Source organism: Oncorhynchus mykiss, chromosome 13 (assembly GCF_057628025.1).
Source record: "Oncorhynchus mykiss isolate SJ-2025 chromosome 13, ASM5762802v1, whole genome shotgun sequence".
Lineage (NCBI taxonomy): Eukaryota > Metazoa > Chordata > Actinopteri > Salmoniformes > Salmonidae > Oncorhynchus > Oncorhynchus mykiss.
The window spans coordinates 4,658,811-4,680,788 of record NC_143034.1 but is presented as its reverse complement, the minus strand read 5'-3'; the positions used below and the strand labels follow the sequence as shown (position 1 = coordinate 4,680,788).

General features: G+C 45.5%; 1 protein-coding gene across 2 annotated transcripts; it reads left to right on the top strand.

Annotated features, from left to right (window-relative positions):
• Positions 1-4,249: 4,249 nt before the first annotated feature.
• Positions 4,250-20,184, top strand: LOC110516170 (uncharacterized). Of its 2 annotated transcripts, none has more exons than XM_036948711.2 (4): positions 4,250-5,066; positions 5,497-5,741; positions 6,188-6,347; positions 18,727-20,184. In XM_036948711.2, the coding sequence occupies exons 1-4, from the start codon at positions 4,742-4,744 to the stop codon at positions 19,701-19,703; spliced, it is 1,707 nt and encodes a 568-aa protein (XP_036804606.2). In that variant the 5' UTR covers positions 4,250-4,741; the 3' UTR covers positions 19,704-20,184. The 2 variants fall into 2 exon arrangements, with proteins under 2 accessions (XP_036804606.2, XP_036804607.2); XM_036948712.2 differs by having other exon boundaries at positions 4,473-5,066; positions 5,497-5,594.
• Positions 20,185-21,978: the final 1,794 nt, after the last annotated feature.

The following is a 21,978-nucleotide window of genomic DNA, read 5'->3' as shown; positions in this document are numbered from 1 at the left end:
TAACAGTACTGAGTAGGTCCAAACTGCTCCTACACGGTGTAACAGTACTGAGTAGGTCCAAACTGCTCTTACGCGGTGTAACAATACATCATGTAAACTCAGCTTACAAAGAAACGCCCCTTTTTCAGGACCCTGTCTTTCAAAGATAATTTGTAAAAATCCAAATAACATTTCCACAGATCTTCATTGTAAAGGGTTTAAACACAGTTTCCCAAGCTTGTTCAATGAACCATAAACAATTCATGAACATTCACCCGTGGAACTGTGGAACAGGGCTTTCTTGGTGGCAGGGCTTTCTCCTATAGAGCTCTATTTTTATGGAATTGTCTGCCTACCCATGTGAGAGACGCATGTGAGAGACACAAACTCGGTCTCGACCTTTAAGTCTTTACTGAAGACTCATCTCTTATGATCTTATGATCATCTTATATGATTGAGTGTATTCTGGCCCAGGAGTGTGAAGGTGAACGATATCCCTCTAGTGGTGTGGGGGCTGTGCTTTGGCAAAGTGGGTGGGGTTATATCCTTCCTGTTTGGCCCTGTCCGGGGGTGTCATCGGATGGGGCCACCTGTCCCCTCCTGTCTCAGCCTCCAGTATTTATGCTGCAGTAGTTTATGTGTCGGGGGGCTAGGGTCAGTTTGTTATATGTGGAGTACTTCTTCTGTCCTATCCGGTGTCCTGTGTGAATTTAAGTATGCTCTCTCTAATTCTCTCTTTCTTTCTCTCTCGGAGGACCTGAGCCCTAGGACCATGCCTCAGGACTACCTGACATGATGACTCCTTGCTGTCCCCAGTCCACCTGGCTGTGCTGCTGCTCCAGTTTCAACGGTTCTGCCTGTGATTATTATTATTTGACCATGCTGGTCATTTATGAACATTTGAACATCTTGGCCATGTTCTGTTATAATCTCCACCCGGCACAGCCAGAAGAGGACTGGCCACCCCACATAGCCTGGTTCCTCTCTAGGTTTCTTCCTAGGTTTTGGCCTTTCTAGGGAGTTTTTCCTAGCCACCGTGCTTCTACACCTGCATTGCTTGCTGTTTGGGGTTTTAGGCTGGGTTTCTTATTTGGAATTACGTAATGTAGTCAAGAGATTGTAACAAACTCTGTTTCACGTTAACATGGCTCACTCTTGGATATAGAGTCGGTACAGCCACCGGTTTCTTCATGCATCACGCCGACAGAAACAAACATCTCTCTGGTAAGAAGAAGTGCGAGGGGTGTATGCCTCATGATTAAAGACTCATGGTGTAATCATAACAACATACAGAAACTCAAGTCCTTTTGTTCACCTGACCAAGAATTCCTTACAATCAAATGCAGAACGCATTATATACCAAGAGAATTCTCTTTGATTATTTTCACAGCCGTGTATATCCCCCACCCCCCCCCACCCCCCAAGAAGATACCTCGTCAGCCATTAAAGAACTTCACTGGACACTATGTAAACTGGAAAACATACATCTGGAGGCTACATTTATTGTAGCTGGGGATTTTAACAAAGCTAACCTGAGAACCAGACTTCCTAAATTCTATTAGCATATCAAATGCACGACACGGGCTGCTAGCACTCTGGATCATTGCTACTCTAACTTCCGCAATGCATACAAAACCCTCCACCGCCCTGCCTTCGGCAAATCTGAACTTGACTCCATTTTGTTGCTCCCAGCCTATAGACAAAAAAAAGGAAGCGTCCGTGCTCAGGCCAGTCCAACGCTGGTCTGATCAATCGGATTCCACGCTCCAGGATTGCTTTGATCACGTGGACTGGGATATGTTCTGGATAGACTCAGACCACAACATTGATGTATATGCTGACTCGGTGAGTGAGTTCATTAGCAAGTGCATCAGAGATGTTGTACCCACTGTGACTATTAAACATTTCCTAACCAGAAACAATGGATTTTTTATTTGATTTATTTCACCTTTATTTAACCAGGTAGGCCATGATGTCATAATGATAGTTTAACCAGGTAGGCCATGATGTCATAATGATAGTTTAACCAGGTAGGCCATGATGTCATAATGATAGTTTAACCAGGGAGGCCAGTTGAGAGCAAGTTCTCATTTACAACTGCGACCTGGCCAAGATAAACCAAAGCAGTGTGACACAAACAACAACACAGAGTTACACATGGAATGAACAAATGTACAGTCATTAACACAATAGAAAAGTCTATATACAGTGTGTGCAAATGAAGTAAGATTAGGGAGGTAAAGCAATAAATAGGTCTTAGTGGCGAAATAATTACAATTTAGCAATTAAACACTGGAGTGATAGATGTGCAGAAGATGAATGTGCAAAGGAGCAAAAAATAAATAACAATAAATAACAATATGGGGATGAGGTAGTTGGGTGGGCTATTTACAGATGGGCTATGTACAGGTGCAATGATCTGTAAGCTGCTCTGACAGCTGATGCGTAAAGTTAATTGAGGAGATATGAGTCTTCAGCTTCAGTGATTTTTTCAATTCGTTCCAGTAATTGGCAGCAGAGAAATGGAAGGAAAGGTGGCCAAAGGAGGAATTGGCTTTGGGGGTGACCAGTGAAATGCTGGAGCACGTGCTATGGGTGTCTGCTTCTCTGCTGACCAGTGAGCTGAGATAAGGTGGTGCTTTACCTAGCATAGACTTATAGATGACCTGGAGCCAGTGGGTTTGGCAACAAAAATGAAGCGAGGGCCAGCCAACGAGAGCATACAGGTCGCAGTGGTGGGTAGTATATGGGGCTTTGATGACAAAACAGCTGGCACTGTGATAGACTGCATCCAATTTGCTGAAGGCTTTTTTGTAAATTACATCACCGAAGTAAAGGATTGGTAGGATGGTCAGTTTTACGAGGGTATGTTTGGCAGCATTAGTAAAGGATGTTTTGTTGTGAAATAGGAAGCTGACTCCAGATGTAATTTTGGATTGGAGATGCTTAATGTGAGTCTGGAAGGAGAGTTTACAGTCTAACCAAATACCTAGGTATTTGTAGTTGTCAACATATTCTAAGTCAGAACCGTCCAGAGTAGTGATGCTAGACAGGCGGGCAGGCGTGGGCAGCGATTGGTTGAAGAGCATGCATTTAGTTTTACTTATATTTAAGAGCAGTTGGAGACCATGGAAGGAGAGTTGTACGGCATTGAAGCTTGTCTGGAGGTTAGTTAACACAGTGTCCAAAGAAGGGCCAGAAGTATACAGAATGGTGTTGTCTGCATAGAGGTGGATCAGAGAATCACCAGCAGCGAGAGCGACATCATTGATGTATTCAGAGAAAAGTCGGCCCGAGAATTGAACTCTGTGGCACCACCATAGAGACTGCCAGTGGTCCGGACAACAGGCCCTCTGATTTGACACACTGAACTCTATCAGAGAAGTAGTTGGTGAAACAGACAAGTCAGTCATTTGAGAAACCAAGGCTATCGAGACTGCCGATAAGAATGCGGTGATTGACAGAGTCGAAAGCCTTGGCCAGGTCAATGAATACGGCTGCACAGTATTGTATTTTATCAATAGCGGTTATTATATCATTTAGGACCTTGAGTGTAGCTGAGGTGCATCCATGACCAGCTCTGAAACCAGATTGCATGGCGGAGAAGGTAAGGTGGGATTCGAAATAGTCTGTGATCTGTTTGTTACCCTGGCTTTCAAAGTCCTTAGAAAGGCAGGGTAGGATAGATAGAGGTCTGTAAAAATGTGGGTCTAGAGTGTCTCCCCCTTCCAATCTTTGGGGATCTCAGATTATACGAAAGAGCGGTTGAACTGGCTTGTAAAAGGGGTTGCAACAATTGTGGCAGATCATTTTAGAAAGAGAGGGTCCAGATTGTCTAGCTTGGACATTCTGACGGCCGCCCCCAGGTGGTGAAGGTAGGAAACAACTTCTCCACCCCACTGATTTTCAGCACTGGGGACAAGGGTGTGTTCTTCAACCCTCTCCTGTACTCCCTGTTCACCCATGACTGCGTGGCCATGCTCGCTTCCAACTCAATCATCAAGTTTGCAGACGATACTACAGTGGTAGGCTTGATTACCAACAACGGTGAGACGGCCTACAGTGAGGAGGTGAGGGCCCTTGGAGTGTGGTGTCAGGAAAATAACCTCTCACACAACATCAACAAAACAAAGGAGATAATCGTAGACTTCAGGACACAGCAGAGGGAGCACCCCTCTAAGTGAATATTTTTAGAAACTGCGTTACTTCAGTCAGCAGATGACGAAGTGAGTTTTTCAGGTGATGCTTCTCGCGTGACGTATAATGCAGTGGACACACAGGGTTTCCACTAGCTACCACAGCCACAATGTCAAAATGGACGATATCGAAAAGAATGAATGAAAACGAACATTTGCTTTTTGGTCTTAATTTAGGGTTCGGCATAAGGTTGGCAATGTGTTTAAGGTTAAGGTTGAAATCACATTTTAAGAAGATAAATTGTAGAAATGGGTGTTTTTTTTTTGTTGTACTTTGTGGCTGTGGTAACTAGTGACGACCGACCGCTGTGGACGCTTCTGGAACGACACGGTTGAACCGTCTCTGTAGCCTGTTAGCCGACAAGAAGGAGAAACATTGAAGCGCTGTCGACCATGTTTGTGTAGCTACACAAATACCACCCCGTGATTTAAACACAGTTCTGTTAACGTATCTACTAGTTCATTTAAACGTAATTAGCTTGTTATTACATTTGCAAATGTATTACCGAGTCCAGAACTAGGCTAGTCGCTAATGCTAAGTAGCTAGCTAGCTAGCATCCCTGACAATGAGTTCACTAAGCTACTCTCCCCCTGCTAATGAAGAGGAGGTCTGCTGGATGGAGAAAGCAGCTCTGGGGATGAACATTGTCATTAAAGAAGAAGAGGAGGATATTACAGTGATAGGAACGGAAGAAGCTTGTCGAATTAAAGAGGAGGAAGGGATAGAGGCTGTCACAGTGAAAGAGGAAGAGGGGATAGAGGTTGTCATAGTGGAAGAAGGGGAGGTAGAAGCTTTCAGAATGAAAGAGGAGGAAGAGGAGGATATCACATTGAAAGAAGAAGAACCTTTTGCGGTGAAAGAGGAGGAGACTGAAGATCCGATTAACACCAGTGAGTATTGTCTTAACAGGGGACACACTATGGGGTTGTTGAACCAGGGTGTGGTTTTAAAGGGGCATTCTACAGACCTCGTGTGGATTTATGTTTTTTGTTTAGTTTGTATTCAGAGTTCGCTTGTGTAACAGTATAACTTTAGTCCGTCCCCACCCGGGCGCGAACCAGGGACCCTCTGCACACATCAACAACAGTCACCCACGAAGCATCGTTACCCATCGCTCCACAAAAGAGCAAGTGACGTCACCGATCGAAACCCTATTAGCGTGAACACCGCTAACTAGCTAGCCGTTTCACATCCGTTACACTTGTCTATTGCTCTCCGACGGAAGGTCTTAGGATGATAAGTGGTATGTTTGGAATCAGATGAGGGAGCAAGCTATAACCTATGTTTTAACCGGTAGTCAAACTCTCTTCCCTTTTACAGATCCAAAAACGAGGCAATATGCAGTTTCCTGGCCCTCCCAGGGATCTACAGTGAAGGAGGACATCAGAAAGATACAGGAAGAATCTAATGTGACACCCGTGAGTCCCAGACAGTTTGGTGGTGATGACGATGCTATTCACTGCGACAAAGAATGCGATGTGAAAGACAAGGATTGGTTTCCTAGCAACAGGCTGAAGGCGGAGTCGGCTCCAGAGAGCCACACCCCAGAGCAGAGGGGGAGTGGTGTGAGTACATCCCAGTCACAAAGGGTTTCTGGTTCTCAACATTCCTTCCTTAATTCCTGGACCTCCTTCTATAAATCCATTGGAGGAGAACATTTGAGGTTCATCCAAATACTGATATGATGTTTTTTTTGGCAAATACAGATGATTCTGATTGGACTTTCTCCTCCACAACATTTATAGCAGGAGGTCCAGAGAATGAGAGGAATCAAGGTAGGTGTGTTTCTGATCTGAGGTTCCTCCTCTTGGACTTTCTCCTCCACAACATTTATAGCAGGAGGTCCAGAGAATTAGGAATCAAGGAGGGTGTGTTTCTGATCTGAGGTTCCTCCTCTTGGACTTTCTCCTCCACAACATTTATAGCAGGAGGTTCAGAGAATGAGCGGAATCAAGGTAGGAGAGTGTTTCCCACCCTAAATTGATTGTTTATTTCTTTTTGTGGTTTCCAGGACATGTCTTTCCCTCTCCCAGAGTCCCCAGGTCGTGCCTCTCCCACTGTTGCCTTACTGTGGGGTCTGAAGAGGGTGTCTGTGCGGCTGGTCGACTGCAGGAAAACACCGGGTCTGCGTGGAACTGTGAGAGGAGGAGAAGAGGGAGATTCAGATTCAAGTAAGAACAGTGGTGTGTGGATTAGACTGTTATATAGCAGCTCATTAGTTCTGTGGTCAGTGTATTCACTGTTGTAGAGCAGCTCATTAGTTCTGTGGTCAGTGTGTTCACTGTTGTATAGCAGCTCATTAGTTCTGTGGTCAGTGTGTTCACTGTTGTAGAGCAGCTCATTAGTTCTGTGGTCAGTGTGTTCACTGTTGTACAGCAGCTCATTAGTTCTTTGGTCAGTGTGTTCACTGTTGTAGAGCAGCTCATTAGTTATATGGTCAGTGTGTTCACTGTTGTATAGCAGCTCATTAGTTCTTTGGTCAGTGTATTCACTGTTGTAGAGCAGCTCATTAGTTCTGTGGTCAGTGTATTCACTGTTGTAGAGCAGCTCATTAGTTCTGTGGTCAATGTGTTCACTGTTGTAGAGCAGCTCATTAGTTCTGTGGTCAGTGTATTCACTGTTGTAGAGCAGCTCATTAGTTCTGTGGTCAGTGTGTTCCCTGTTGTACAGCAGCTCATTAGTTCTGTGGTCAGTGTGTTCACTGTTGTATAGCAGCTCATTAGTTCTGTGGTCAGTGTATTCACTGTTATAGAGCAGCTCATTAGTTCTGAAACTTTTCGAGCTGCTTTTTACTAAAGTAATTCTGCACTGATTGGTGTCATCTTCTTAGTCAGAATGGCGGTCTTGTCATCTCTCTAGTCAGAAGGCGTTTCACCCGTGCTGGCTTGTCATCTCTCTAGTCAGAATGGCGGTCTTGTCATCTCTCTAGTCAGAAGGCGTTTCACCCGTGCGGTCTTGTCATCTCGCTAGTCAGAAGGTGTTTCACCCGTGCGGTCTTGTCATCTCTCTAGTCAGAAGGTGTTTCACCCGTGCGGTCTTGTCATCTCGCTAGTCAGAAGGTGTTTCACCCGTGCTGGCTTGTCATCTCGCTAGTCAGAAGGTGTTTCACCCGTGCTGGCTTGTCATCTCTCTAGTCAGAAGGTGTTTCACCCGTGCTGGCTTGTCATCTCGCTAGTCAGAAGGTGTTTCACCCGTGCGGTCTTGTCATCTCGCTAGTCAGAAGGTGTTTCACCCGTGCGGTCTTGTCATCTCGCTAGTCAGAATGGCGGTCTTGTCATCTCGCTAGTCAGAAGGTGTTTCACCCGTGCTGGCTTGTCATCTCTCTAGTCAGAATGGCGGTCTTGTCATCTCGCTAGTCAGAAGGTGTTTCACCCGTGCTGGCTTGTCATCTCTCTAGTCAGAATGGCGGTCTTGTCATCTCGCTAGTCAGAAGGTGTTTCACCCGTGCTGGCTTGTCATCTCTCTAGTCAGAATGGCGGTCTTGTCATCTCTCTAGTCAGAAGGTGTTTCACCCGTGCTGGCTTGTCATCTCTCTAGTCAGAATGGCGGTCTTGTCATCTCGCTAGTCAGAAGGTGTTTCACCCGTGCTGGCTTGTCATCTCTCTAGTCAGAAGGTGTTTCACCCGTGCGGTCTTGTCATCTCTCTAGTCAGAAGGTGTTTCACCCGTGCGGTCTTGTCATCTCTCTAGTCAGAAGGTGTTTCACCCGTGCTGGCTTGTCATCTCTCTAGTCAGAAGGTGTTTCACCCGTGCTGGCTTGTCATCTCTCTAGTCAGAAGGTGTTTCACCCGTGCTGGCTTGTCATCTCTCTAGTCAGAAGGCGTTTCTCCCGTGCGGTCTTGTCATCTCTCTAGTCAGAAGGCGTTTCACCCGTACTGCCCCAGGTGATATTTAAGACCTGCTGGGCTGTTCATCAGTTGGCATGAGAGATGTTGAGAGTGTAATGGCTTGTTGGTTCTCCCTGTTTAAATTGTGAAACCAAGCCTTCCCTGTTTCCTTTAGCTCTGCTTCCTGTTGACTCCCTGTCCTCCCTGTTTCCTATAGCTCTGCTTCCTGTTGACTCCCTGTCTTCCCTGTTTCCTATAGCTCTGATTCCTGTTGACTCCCTGTCTTCCCTGTTTCCTATAGCTCTGCTTCCTGTTGACTCCCTGTCTTAAGTTGGTGTGGGCTTGTCTTTTCGTTTGGCTCTCCTTAGTGGGCATCCATGGTGGGAATCGTTTAGGGCACATTTCCTAGTTCCATGTCAACTTTAAAGGATGTCTTTCAGAACCCCTTCTACAACCCTACCTGTTTGGTTTTGGTTGTCCCAGGGAGTTTCTTTGTGAGTTCCCTTGTTTGTGAGAGACATTTTCAGTTTGTCTTGTGGTATAGACATTGTTACCTTCACACATGTGGATAAGAATCCATTACAAATTATAATTATTAACAGAAATGTTTGATTTTAAAATCAGGGAACTTTAAAATGGGAATTCTAATGTCTGTTTCATTGTGACATCGGTAACCAAGTAACCAACTCCCAAGTGATTCTAGGTCAGCGGTGCCCAAACTTCTGTTTCCTGTTCCTGATGCTAGATTTCAAGTAATTTCTCAACTATTTGTGAATGACACAAACCTTAGAATGTCTTAGAAATCAGAAGATATATGGGCTGCATGATGCGACTAGAGGCTATTGATGATTTGAGAAATGCGCAAAAAAATCCTGTGTTCCTTGCATGTGAAGTAAAATTATAAAATTGCCTAAACAAACTGCACTGTCAATTTATGAGTATCTCGCCGAGTTCAATTTGCAGTGTCTCTGCCACTGAGCTATAAAACGGAGTCTTCCCAGAGCGCTGTGGCGCATTAAGTGGAAACAAAGACTGTTCTCAGGGCAGGTCTGCCGGTTTTCACTAGCGTAAGTGACTTTTCGTAGCAGGTTAGTGCAAATAACGTGGTAGGTTAGTAGAATTAGGTTAAGGTTAGGATAATTAACGTGGTAGGTTAGTCGAATTAGGTTAAGGTTAGGATAATTAACGTGGTAGGTTAACAGAATTAGGTTAAGGTTAGGATAATTAACGTGGTAGGTTAGTAGAGTTAGGATAATTAACGTGGTAGGTTAGTAGAATTAGGTTAAGGTTAGGATAATTAACGTGGTAGGTTAGTATAATTAGGTTAAGGTTAGGATAATTAACGTGGTAGGTTAGTAGAATTAGGTTAAGGTTAGGATAATTACCGTGGTAGGTTAGTAGAATTAGGTTAAGGTTAGGATAATTACCGTGGTAGGTTAGTAGAATTAGGTTAAGGTTAGGAAAATTAATGTGGTAGGTTAGTAGAATTAGGTTAGCTAAAAATGCTAAAACGGTCCCGATGCGACTTGGACATATCTAGCTAGAACCAGGCCTGCCCTGAGAACAATCTTGGTTTCCAGGACTGCGATGCTGCCTCATGACACAGGGGACGGATTGAGAGACGGTGCTTGAAGGGGAAACTGAGTTGAATCATTTTGTCCACTGTTTAAATGGAGCACATCTACATCTAAGCTAAATATATATACAGTGCATTTGGAAACCCCTTTACTTTTTCAAATTTTTGTTACGTTACAGCCTTATTCTGAAATGTATTAAATAAAATCTTCAATCTACACACAATACCCCATAATGACAAAGCAAAAACAGGTTTTTAGAAATGTTTGCAAATGTTTAAAAAAAATATAAAACTGATATCACATTTACATAACTTTTCAGACCCTTTACTCAGTACGTTGTTGAAGCACCCTTGGCAGCGATTACAGCCTCGAGTCTTCGTCAGTATGACGCTGCAAGCTTGGCACACTTGTTTCTCCCATTCTCCTCTGCAGATCCTCTCAAGCTCTGTCAGGTTGAATGGGGAGCATCGCTGCACAGCTATTTTCAGGTCTCATCACCACGCTTCATCAAAGGGATGGTGGCAGGTTAACTATTTACCAAGAGTAAAACATAACAACCATAATGTCTATTTACCACCACAGACCGATGCTGGAACTAAGACTGCACTCAACAAACTGTATAAGGCCATAAGAAAACAGGAAAATGCTCATCCAGAACGCACAGGGACTGGTGGTGTAGTTGAGTGAGATGCCTACCTCTACCAAAAGACAGTGAATGTCTCGGCTGTCGACAATGGGACCAGTTTATTCCGATAATGGAGGAGGTCGAACATCAGACTGACGACGGGTCTCACCCTGGAGTGGATGTCGAGGGGAGAACATCTAGGTCAAGGCCAACGACGGGTCCTCAACCTGGAGTGGATGTTGAGGGGAGAACATCTAGGTCAAGGCCAACGACTGGTTATCCCAGGTTTTGGTGGCAGCAGTTATATCTAACTACCCGACTCCAACAGCAGTTATATCTAACTACCCCGACCCCAACAGCAGTTATATCTAACTACCCCGACCCCAACAGCAGTTATATCTAACTACCCCGACCCCAACAGCAGTTATATCTAACTACCCGACCCCAACAGCAGTTATATCTAACTACCCCGACCCCAACAGCAGTTATATCTAACTACCCCGACCCCAACAGCAGTTATATCTAACTACCCCGACCCCAACAGCAGTTATATCTAACTACCCCGACCCCAACAGCAGCTACATTGGATTCCAGGAAGCTGAGGCTCATAGCGTCTTATTCGAATAACATTTTCAAGAAATAACATTGTAGTTAAAAAAATTATTAACAATTGAATGTTAGTATAAAACATGCAACAACATTTACACAGTTACTAAGCAATTCACAGTGTCACTCAGCATTAGTTAGACCAGGGATTTACACACATCTACCTAGAGAGCAACCATCTTGTAGAGTTTCACTCCAACAGCTGGGCTTGATTAGGGTTGGATTGAGAACCTACAGGATGGTAGGTCTCTAGGTACAATGTTTGAGAACCTACAGGACGGTAGGTCTCTAGGTACAATGTTTGAGAACCTACAGGACGGTAGGTCTCCAGGTGCAATGTTTGAGAACCGTGGGGTTTATGTAAAACGCAGGGAAGATCCCAATTGCATACTCTTTGTGTCCTCTCTCCTTCTCAGAACGCATTGGATGAGAAATCCAGAGGACCTCTGTCTCTCATCCAATGTGTGTTTTGAGAAGGAGATGAGCAGAGGCGACCTGAGGAGTATGTAATTGAGATCTTCCCACAGAATCCTCCACATTACTCCATGTGCTGACTCAGACCTGGGAGGCAGCCCAGTTCCAAAACTTCACCAGGTTGTAAAACGAGCCTCTCTGGGCGCCAGATGAATCGAATCCCCTCATTGGACAGAACGGGTGTTCCCATTCAAGACGATGATGTCATAATGGGTGGACTGTCGGCCGTTGCGAGTGTACCCATTGGAGCAAAGCAGTAACTAAAAGCAGGAAGTGTTCTCATCAGTCTGTGCTGTGATTTGTTGAATCAACTCGACTGACATTACAATAAATACATTCCATTGCATGAGCCACATCCGTTAGCGTCATCTGAACGAACATTCTACATTGCCATGGAAATGATCGTATCACGTACGGCAAGAGGTGCCGATGTGTGAAGTCTGGAACCAACAGGACCCTGAACAGCTTCTCCCCCCCCCCGAGCCATAAGACTGATGAAGAGTTCACCAAATGGCAACCTGGACGATCTGCATGACTCACATCAACACACGCTGCTGCTACTGTTTCTCATCTGTCACTTTATTCCTAGTTATATGTACATATCTACCTCCATTACCCCATTACCCCTACACATCAACTACCTGGTACCCCTACACATCAACTACCTGGTACCCCTACACATCAACTACCTGGTACCCCTACACATCAACTACCTGGTACCCCTACACATCAACTACCTGGTACCCCTACACATCAACTACCTGGTACCCCTACACATCAACTACCTGGTACCCCTACACATCAACTACCTGGTACCACTACACATCAACTACCTGGTACCCCTACACATCAACTACCTGGTACCCCTACACATCAACTACCTAGTACCCCTACACATCAACTACCTGGTACCCCTACACATCAACTACCCCGTACCCCTACACATCAACTACCTGGTACCCCTACACATCAACTACCTGGTACCCCTACACATCAACTACCTGGTACCCCTACACATCAACTACCTAGTACCCCTACACATCAACTACCTGGTACCCCTACACATCAACTACCTAGTACCCCTACACATCAACTACCTGGTACCCCTACACATCAACTACCCCGTACCCCTACACATCAACTACCTGGTACCCCTACACATCAACTACCTGGTACCCCTACACATCAACTACCTGGTACCCCTACACATCAACTACCTGGTACCCCTACACATCAACTACCTGGTACCCCTACACATCAACTACCTAGTACCCCTACACATCAACTACCTAGTACCCCTACACATCAACTACCTAGTACCCCTACACATCAACTACCTGGTACCCCTACACATCAACTACCTGGTACCCCTACACATCAACTACCTGGTACCCCTACACATCAACTACCTGGTACCCCTACACATCAACTACCTGGTACCCCTACACATCAACTACCTAGTACCCCTACACATACACTACCTGGTACCCCTACACATCAACTACCTAGTACCCCTACACATCAACTACCTAGTACCCCTACACATCAACTACCTGGTACCCCTACACATCAACTACCTGGTACCCCTACACATCAACTACCCCTACACATCAACTACCTAGTACCCCTACACATCAACTACCTGGTACCCCTACACATCAACTACCTAGTACCCCTACACATCAACTACCTGGTACCCCTACACATCAACTACCCCTACACATCAACTACCTGGTACCCCTACACATCAACTACCTGGTACCCCTACACATCAACTACCTAGTACCCCTACACATCAACTACCTGGTACCCCTACACATCAACTACCTAGTACCCCTACACATCAACTACCTAGTACCCCTACACATCAACTACCTGGTACCCCTACACATCAACTACCCCTACACATCAACTACCTAGTACCCCTACACATCAACTACCTGGTACCCCTACACATCAACTACCCCTACACATCAACTACCTGGTACCCCTACACATCAACTACCTGGTACCCCTACACATCAACTACCTGGTACCCCTACACATCAACTACCTGGTACCCCTACACATCAACTACCTAGTACCCCTACACATCAACTACCTAGTACCCCTACACATCAACTACCTGGTACCCCTACACATCAACTACCCCTACACATCAACTACCTAGTACCCCTACACATCAACTACCTGGTACCCCTACACATCAACTACCTAGTACCCCTACACATCAACTACCTGGTACCCCTACACATCAACTACCCCTACACATCAACTACCTGGTACCCCTACACATCAACTACCTGGTACCCCTACACATCAACTACCTGGTACCCCTACACATCAACTACCTAGTACCCCTACACATCAACTACCTGGTACCCCTACACATCAACTACCTAGTACCCCTACACATCAACTACCTGGTACCCCTACACATCAACTACCCCGTACCCCTACACATCAACTACCTGGTACCCCTACACATCAACTACCTGGTACCCCTACACATCAACTACCTGGTACCCCTACACATCAACTACCTGGTACCCCTACACATCAACTACCTGGTACCCCTACACATCAACTACCTAGTTCCCCTACACATCAACTACCTGGTACCCCTACACATCAACTACCTGGTACCCCTACACATCAACTACCTGGTACCCCTACACATCAACTACCTGGTACCCCTACACATCAACTACCTGGTACCCCTACACATCAACTACCTAGTACCCCTACACATCAACTACCTGGTACCCCTACACATCAACTACCTAGTACCCCTACACATCAACTACCTGGTACCCCTACACATCAACTACCTAGTACCCCTACACATCAACTACCTGGTACCCCTACACATCAACTACCCCTACACATCAACTACCTAGTACCCCTACACATCAACTACCTGGTACCCCTACACATCAACTACCTGGTACCCCTACACATCAACTACCTGGTACCCCTACACATCAACTCAGTACTGGTACCCCTGTGTATACAGCCATGTTATTACCTCGTACCCCTACACATCAACTCAGTACTGGTACCCCTACACATCAACTACCTGGTACCCCTACACATCAACTACCTGGTACCCCTACACATCAACTACCTGGTACCCCTACACATCAACTACCTGGTACCCCTACACATCAACTCAGTACTGGTACCCCTGTGTATACAGCCATGTTATTACCTCGTACCCCTACACATCAACTACCTGGTACCCCTACACATCAACTACCTGGTACCCCTACACATCAACTACCTGGTACCCCTACACATCAACTACCTGGTACCCCTACACATCAACTACCTGGTACCCCTACACATCAACTACCTAGTACCCCTACACATCAACTACCTGGTACCCCTACACATCAACTACCTGGTACCCCTACACATCAACTACCTGGTACCCCTACACATCAACTACCTGGTACCCCTACACATCAACTACCTGGTACCCCTACACATCAACTACCTGGTACCCCTACACATCAACTACCCCTACACATCAACTACCTGGTACCCCTACACATCAACTACCTGGTACCCCTACACATCAACTACCTGGTACCCCTACACATCAACTACCTAGTACCCCTACACATCAACTACCTGGTACCCCTACACATCAACTACCTGGTACCCCTACACATCAACTACCCCTACACATCAACTACCTAGTACCCCTACACATCAACTACCTGGTACCCCTACACATCAACTACCTAGTTCCCCTACACATCAACTACCTGGTACCCCTACACATCAACTACCTAGTACCCCTACACATCAACTACCTGGTACCCCTACACATCAACTACCTAGTACCCCTACACATCAACTACCTAGTTCCCCTACACATCAACTACCTAGTACCCCTACACATCAACTACCTAGTACCCCTACACATCAACTACCTGGTACCCCTACACATCAACTACCTGGTACCCCTACACATCAACTACCTGGTACCCCTACACATCAACTACCTAGTACCCCTACACATCAACTACCTAGTACCCCTACACATCAACTACCTGGTACCCCTACACATCAACTCAGTACTGGTACCCCTGTGTATACAGCCATGTTATTACCTCGTACCCCTACACATCAACTCAGTACTGGTACCCCTGTGTATACAGCCATGTTGTCGTTACTCGTTGTGTATTTATGATGACGTGTTTTATTTCTCTATTTTCTTTCTCTTCTCATTGTTGGGCCTGAAAGGAAGCATTTCACTGTTAATCTACACCTGTTGTTTATGAAGCATGTGACAATTAAACTTTGATTTAATGACAACGCCAAGCAGCAAGTGTTCCCAGGAGTTGACCAGTCAAACTGCCATGAGTTGACCAGGGTTAGAGGTTCCAATCCCGTTATATTCATTCTGACGTCTATGCTAATGAGTTGACCAGGATTAGAGGTTCTAATCCCATTCTATTCATTCTGATGTCTATGCTAATGAGTTGACCAGGGTTAGAGGTTATTCTATTAATTCTGATGTCTATGCTAATGAGTTGACCGGGGTTAGAGGTTCCAATCCCATTCTATTCATTCTGATGTCTATGACCATGAGTGTGCCAGTATGAAAACACCCCTGAGGGAGAGAATGGTGCTGCTCCAGATGGTCTGCATAGCATTCACACTGCACACAACCACCAATGATTGCATGCCATGTTTTTGATGCTGTTCCACAACATCACACTGCCATTATTAGGCTAAAGATAGTTGCAAAGTTAGGTTTAAAGTTTGGTTGATTTTTTTTCTTTCCATCGGGGTGATGTTGGGAGGTAGGTCTGGTGTCCCCCAGGGAGATGTTGGGAGGTAGGTCTGGTGACCCCCGGGGTGATGTTGGGAGGTAGGTCTGGTGTCCCCCAGGGTGATGTTGGGAGGTAGGTCTGGTGTCCCTCGGGGTGATGTTGGGAGGTAGGTCTGGTGACCCCTGGGGTGATGTTGGGAGGTAGGTCTGGTGACCCCCGGGGTGATGTTGGGAGGTAGGTCTGGTGACCCCCGGGGTGATGTTGATAGGTAGGTCTGGTGTCCCCCGGGGTGTCCCCCGGGGTGATGTTGGGAGGTAGGTCTGGTGTCCCCCGGGGTGATGTTGGGAGGTAGGTCTGGTGTCCCCCGGGGTGATGTTGGGAGGTAGGTCTGGTGTCCCCCGGGGTGATGATGGGAGGTAGGTCTGGTGTCACCCGGGGTGATGTTGGGAGGTAGGTCTGGTGTCCCCCGGGGTGATGTTGGTCTGGTGGGTCAATGGGGTCCTAGACATCCTGCTGGACCAATGGTGTCCTAGACAGCCTGCTGTACCAACGGGCTCTAGACAGCCTACTGGAGCAATGGGGTTCTAGACAGCCTGCTGGACCAACGGGGTTCTAGACAGCCTGCTGGACCAACGGGCTCTAGACAGCCTACTGGAGCAATGGGGTTCTAGACAGCCTGCTGGACCAACGGGGTTCTAGACAGCCTGCTGGACCAACGTGGTTCTAGACAGCCTGCTGGACCAACGGGGTTCTAGACAGCCTGCTGGACCAACGGGGTTCTAGACAGCCTGCTGGACCAACGGGGTTTTAAAGTTTGGGTTCTAAAGGGGTTCTGAAGATGTAACAGATTAACAAATCATACAGACATTAGTCCTCATTTGTCTTACCTTGCATCCTGCTGAACAATTATTTTAGGAGGCATGAGTGGAGGAACTTTGAGTCCCAACTTTGAAAAGAGTGAAATGGATACAAAGATAGAAGATAAAATCAGGGTTCGTCAAATCAAATGTTATTGATTGCAGACACATATTTAGCAGATGTTGTTTGAAATGCTTGTGTTTCTAGCTCCAACACTTCCCCTCCCCCTTAACATGTTTTTTAAAAATTTGTTTTAAATTTTACCCCCCTTTTTCTCCCCAATTTCGTGGTATCCAGTTGTTAGTAGTTACTATCTTGTCTCATCGCTATAACTCCCGTACGGGCGCGGGAGAGATGAAGGTTGAAAGCCATGCGTCCCCCCGAAACACAACCCAACCAAGCCGCACTGCTTCTTTAACACAGCGCACATCCAACCCGGAAGCCAGCCACACCAATGTGTCGGAGGAAACACTGTGCACCTGGCGACCTGGTTAACGTGCACTGCGCCCAGGCCCGCCACAGGAGTCACTAGTGCGCGATGAGACAAGGATATCCCTACCAGCCAAACCCCCCCTAACCCGGACAACGCTAGGGCAATTGTGCGTCGCCCCATGGACCCAGAGCCTGGATTCGAACCCAGAGTCTCTGGTGGCACAGCTAGCACTGCGATGCAGCGCCACCCGGAAGGCCCCTTAACATGTATTTTTAACCTCACGCTTAATGTTAAGGAAGTCCCCAAGTTATGGAAATCTGCTTTTGTGCTGCCTCTCCTGAAAGGTGGAGATCCTTCACTACTTGACAGCTATCGATCCATATCAAAATCGTCTGTACTGTCAAAGGTCCTGGAGTCCTTAGTTAGTAGGCAGCTGAAGGCCTCCAAGAAAACAACATCTTAAATGGAATCAGGTTTTAGTTCTGGCCACAGCACCCCGTTTCAGCAACATTGAAGGTTTTAAACGTCATCCATTGTGCTCTTGACAAGAAGTTACATTGTGTTGTCTGTCTTTTATTGATTTGTTGAAGGCATTTGACACCGTGGACTATGCTGTGTTGGTGCAAAGGTTAAAAATGATATGGGTATTACTGGTCATGCTCTAGATTGGTTAATAAATAACCTATCACATTGTACACCGTGTGTAATGGCGGCTGGTTGTAATGTGTAATGGCGGATGGTTGAGTCCATAGAGTTGTGCTCAGGTGTTCCGCAAGGTTCTATTTTGGGCCCACTGTTGTTCATTTTGTATATCAACAACATTGGGGATCATATTGAAACAGCGGATGTTCATTTTTTATGCAGATGATACTGTTCTTTATTCAAGTGATAGTAGTTTATCTTTAGCTTTTGAAAATTCCCAAAGAGCATTTAACACCATTACAACAGAATCTGTATGATTTTAAAGCTGGTTCTGAATTCGGGTAAAACAAAATGCGTGATATTTTCAAATGCCAGGCATGTTGTTAATCATGTCATCGCTACATTGGATGGACTTCCTAAGAGCAAGTCAGTGTACAAATATTTGGGTGTGTGGGGTTAACTGCCTAGTCATCCTCGGGGATTCGATCTAGCAACCTTTCAGTTACTGGCCCATGTTATGTCAATGAGAAAAACCTGTATAAATAAAGCTTAAATAAAAAAAAATATATCTTAACAATTCAAAACAATAGCCAATGCTAACCAGCATCCGCTAACATACCTGTAGACTTCCAGTAGTTTCACTAAAACGAGTTGACTGTCTTCATAGGAAGACAGTTATTTCATTTAGCTCTCTCTTTTAAATAAACACTATTTTTTGGCAGGTGAAAGAACAGACTCAGAGGAGCCGGAGACGTCCAACCCAGCAGGACAACACCACTGCTCCCACTGTGGAAAGACTTTTTCCCGGTTAGGGTCCCTGAAAAGGCACGAGATGATACACACAGGAGAAAAGCCTTTCCACTGCTCCCAGTGTGGGAAGAGTTTTGCCATGTTATTTTGCCTGAAACGACATGAGATGATACACACAGGAGAAAAGCCATTCCACTGCTCCCAGTGCGGAAAGAGTTTTGCCCGGTTATGGCAACTGAAAATGGATGAGAGAAGGCACAGAGGAGAGAAGCCTTTCCGCTGCTCCGATTGTGGAAAGAGTTTTACCCAGTTAGGGGGCCTGAAGGAACATGAGAGAATGCACACAGGAGAAAAGCCCTTCAACTGTTCCTTTTGTGGAAAGTGTTTTTCCCGGTTGAGGCACCTGAAAACACATGAGCGAATTCACACAGGAGAAAAGCCCTACCACTGCCCACATTGTGGAAAGAGTTTTACCCGGTCGGGGCACCTGAAAGCACATGAGAGAATTCACACAGGAGAAAAGCCCTTCCACTGCTCCCTGTGTGGAAAGAGTTTTACTCAGTTAGGGGGCCTGACAAAACATAAGATATTACACAAAGGAGAGAAGCATTTCCACTGCTCCCTGTGTGGAAAGAGTTTTATCCAGTTATGGGGCCTGAAAACACACGAATGGACACACATAAAAGACAAGCCTCACCCCTGTTCCCAGTGTGGAAAGAGTTTTACCCGGTTGGGGCACCTGAAAACACATGAGAGAATTCACACAGAAGAAAAGCCTTTACACTGCTCCTTGTGTGGAAAGACTTTTATTCAGTTACTGGGCCTGAAAAGACATGAGTGGACGCACATAAAAGAGAAGCCTCACCCCTGTTCCCAGTGTGCAAAGAGTTTCACACAGGCAAGATACCTGAAAAAACATGAGCTGACACACTCCGCGGAGAAGCCTTGAAAGAATCCACATTGCAGAGAAATATATATTGGAAAGATATTTACCTGGTTAGGGAACCTGAAAGACCAGGAGGTAACAGACACAGGGGAAATACCTTACCACTGCTCTCAGTGTGGAAAGAGAGATTTAACGTAACTCATTAATTAATTAACACGTACAGTGCTCCAACACTTGTCTAATTTTTTTTTCTTCACTGACTGTTTATTTGTTTATGCCACACAAAATCAAATTGTACAAAGTGAACTCAATGTTTTTTTTTTAACATGAATTGGACATGGAGTGAGTATATCTGTTTCAGTATAGAGTAGGTCAGTTGTAAATGCTTTTTAATTAAATTAGAACTTTTTAGAACTCTGTCTTTGTGTATTTTCTCTGTGTGTTAATCAAGTGCTATCTATTTACATGTGCTATATTTCCTCTTGTGTTTGCATTGTGTATGTGTGTGTGTGAAAAAATAAACAAATGTACAGACTGAGAAAAACGTACGAATCTAATTCCAACAGTATTTATTCATAATGTACATGTTAATATTGAGAGGGGTGTACTGCAAGGCAGGATCAATAAGGGCTAGCCATCTAACTTTTTTTAAATATAGTACCAGAAATAACTATGATTAATAATAATAACTACGATTTTCTGGTTGAATTCAAAAATCTGAACTTAGATATGCGTTTTTCAGTACAACATAATAAAAGGTATCTGGCTAACTCATCGATCCTGCTGTTGTTGTATACCACTCAGGTCTGCCTAGAGGAAAACAGTCCAGGTCTCCACCACCCTAGGAGAGATTAATACCCCCCCACACACACACACACACACCGTTCCACCACCCTAGGAGAGACTAATACCCCCCCCCCCCCCCCCACACACACCGTTCCACCACCCTAGGAGAGACTAATACCCCCCCCCCCCCCCCCCCACACACACACACACACCATTCCACCACCCTAGGAGAGTCTAATACACACCACACACACACACCACGTTCCAGTCGCACATGCCCCTTAATATTTCCTGTGCGACCTGGAATTTTAATATGGAAGCACCAGTGCGCCTATAAAAAAATATCACCCAGATAAAAACTTTTTGTAATGATAAGGCTTCGCTGTACTGTACTGTTCGTTAGCGTCGTGCTATCATCAATACTACAACGAAAACTGCTAATTTCTAGATCAAACGGGATTTCTTTCCTTCTTCCTGTCACGTATTGGGGGGCGCATTTTCCATTCATAAACCACGTCGCTTGCTGTTCTAAAACTCCTCGCGGGCTGTTAACCATTTTCTTTTACATGTTGGTTGTTCAGTCATGTTTGTTACCTCATTATCTAGCTAGCCAGGTAGATAACAACCTGTTCACTGTATTAGTACATTCAAACATTTGGGGGCACAGAAAGATTGGAAACGGGAAAGCTTCTTCAGGAGATCATAGCAATGTATGAATGACAGAACTCTTGGTCGTCACAAACGTTCTGAAAGAGACCGTGTTCCATGTTCCGCATCTCAATAGGAAATGGTGCTTTTACATCGTGTAAAAACCTAACATTACACAAATGACTGATTTGTCTCAATATTTTTGGTATTTCTAATAAAATAGTTTATAGGGCACAACATGTGCTTCAGAAGTAGCTAGACATCATATAAGCTATATCTCAATCGATAAAAAAAAAAAAATAATAATCTGTAAAACGTGCAGTTATATTGGCGTTATTAGTCCTGAACCCTATACTATGAATTAGGTTTGAGGAGTTAGCGAAGTATCTTGGTGGTTAACTCTGAGTTCAACTCGAGATAACCAGTCACACGAATGTGGCTCACCTTTAAGCCAGGTACATTTCTATTGTAAGGAATCCTTCAGAACTAACCTGGTCTGGGGCAGGCTAACTCAGGACTAACCTGGTCTGGGGTAGGCTAACTCAGGACTAACCTGGTGTGGAGCAGGCTAACTCAGGACTAACCTGGTCTGGAGCAGGCTAACTCAGGACTAACCTGGTCTGGAGCAGGCTAACTCGGGACTAACCTGGTCTGGGGCAGGCTAACTCAGGACTAACCTGGTGTGGAGCAGGCTAACTCAGGACTAACCTGGTCTGGAGCAGGCTAACTCAGGACTAACCTGGTCTGGAGCAGGCTAACTCAGGACTAACCTGGTCTGGAGCAGGCTAACTCAGGACTAACCTGGCCTGGGGCAGGCTAACTCAGGACTAACCTGGCCTGGGGCAGGCTAACTCAGGACTAACCTGGTCTGGGGCAGGCTAACTCAGGACTAACCTAGTCTGGA

Excerpts from the sequence above, each read along its gene's own strand:
- LOC110516170 (XM_036948711.2), top strand. The coding sequence starts at position 4,742 with ATGAGTTCACTAAGCTACTCTCCCCCTGCTAATGAAGAGGAGGTCTGC. Across the intron at positions 5,067-5,496 it reads TGAAGATCCGATTAACACCA|ATCCAAAAACGAGGCAATAT; the intron begins GTGAGTATTGTC and ends TCCCTTTTACAG. Across the intron at positions 6,348-18,726 it reads AGAGGGAGATTCAGATTCAA|GTGAAAGAACAGACTCAGAG; the intron begins GTAAGAACAGTG and ends ATTTTTTGGCAG.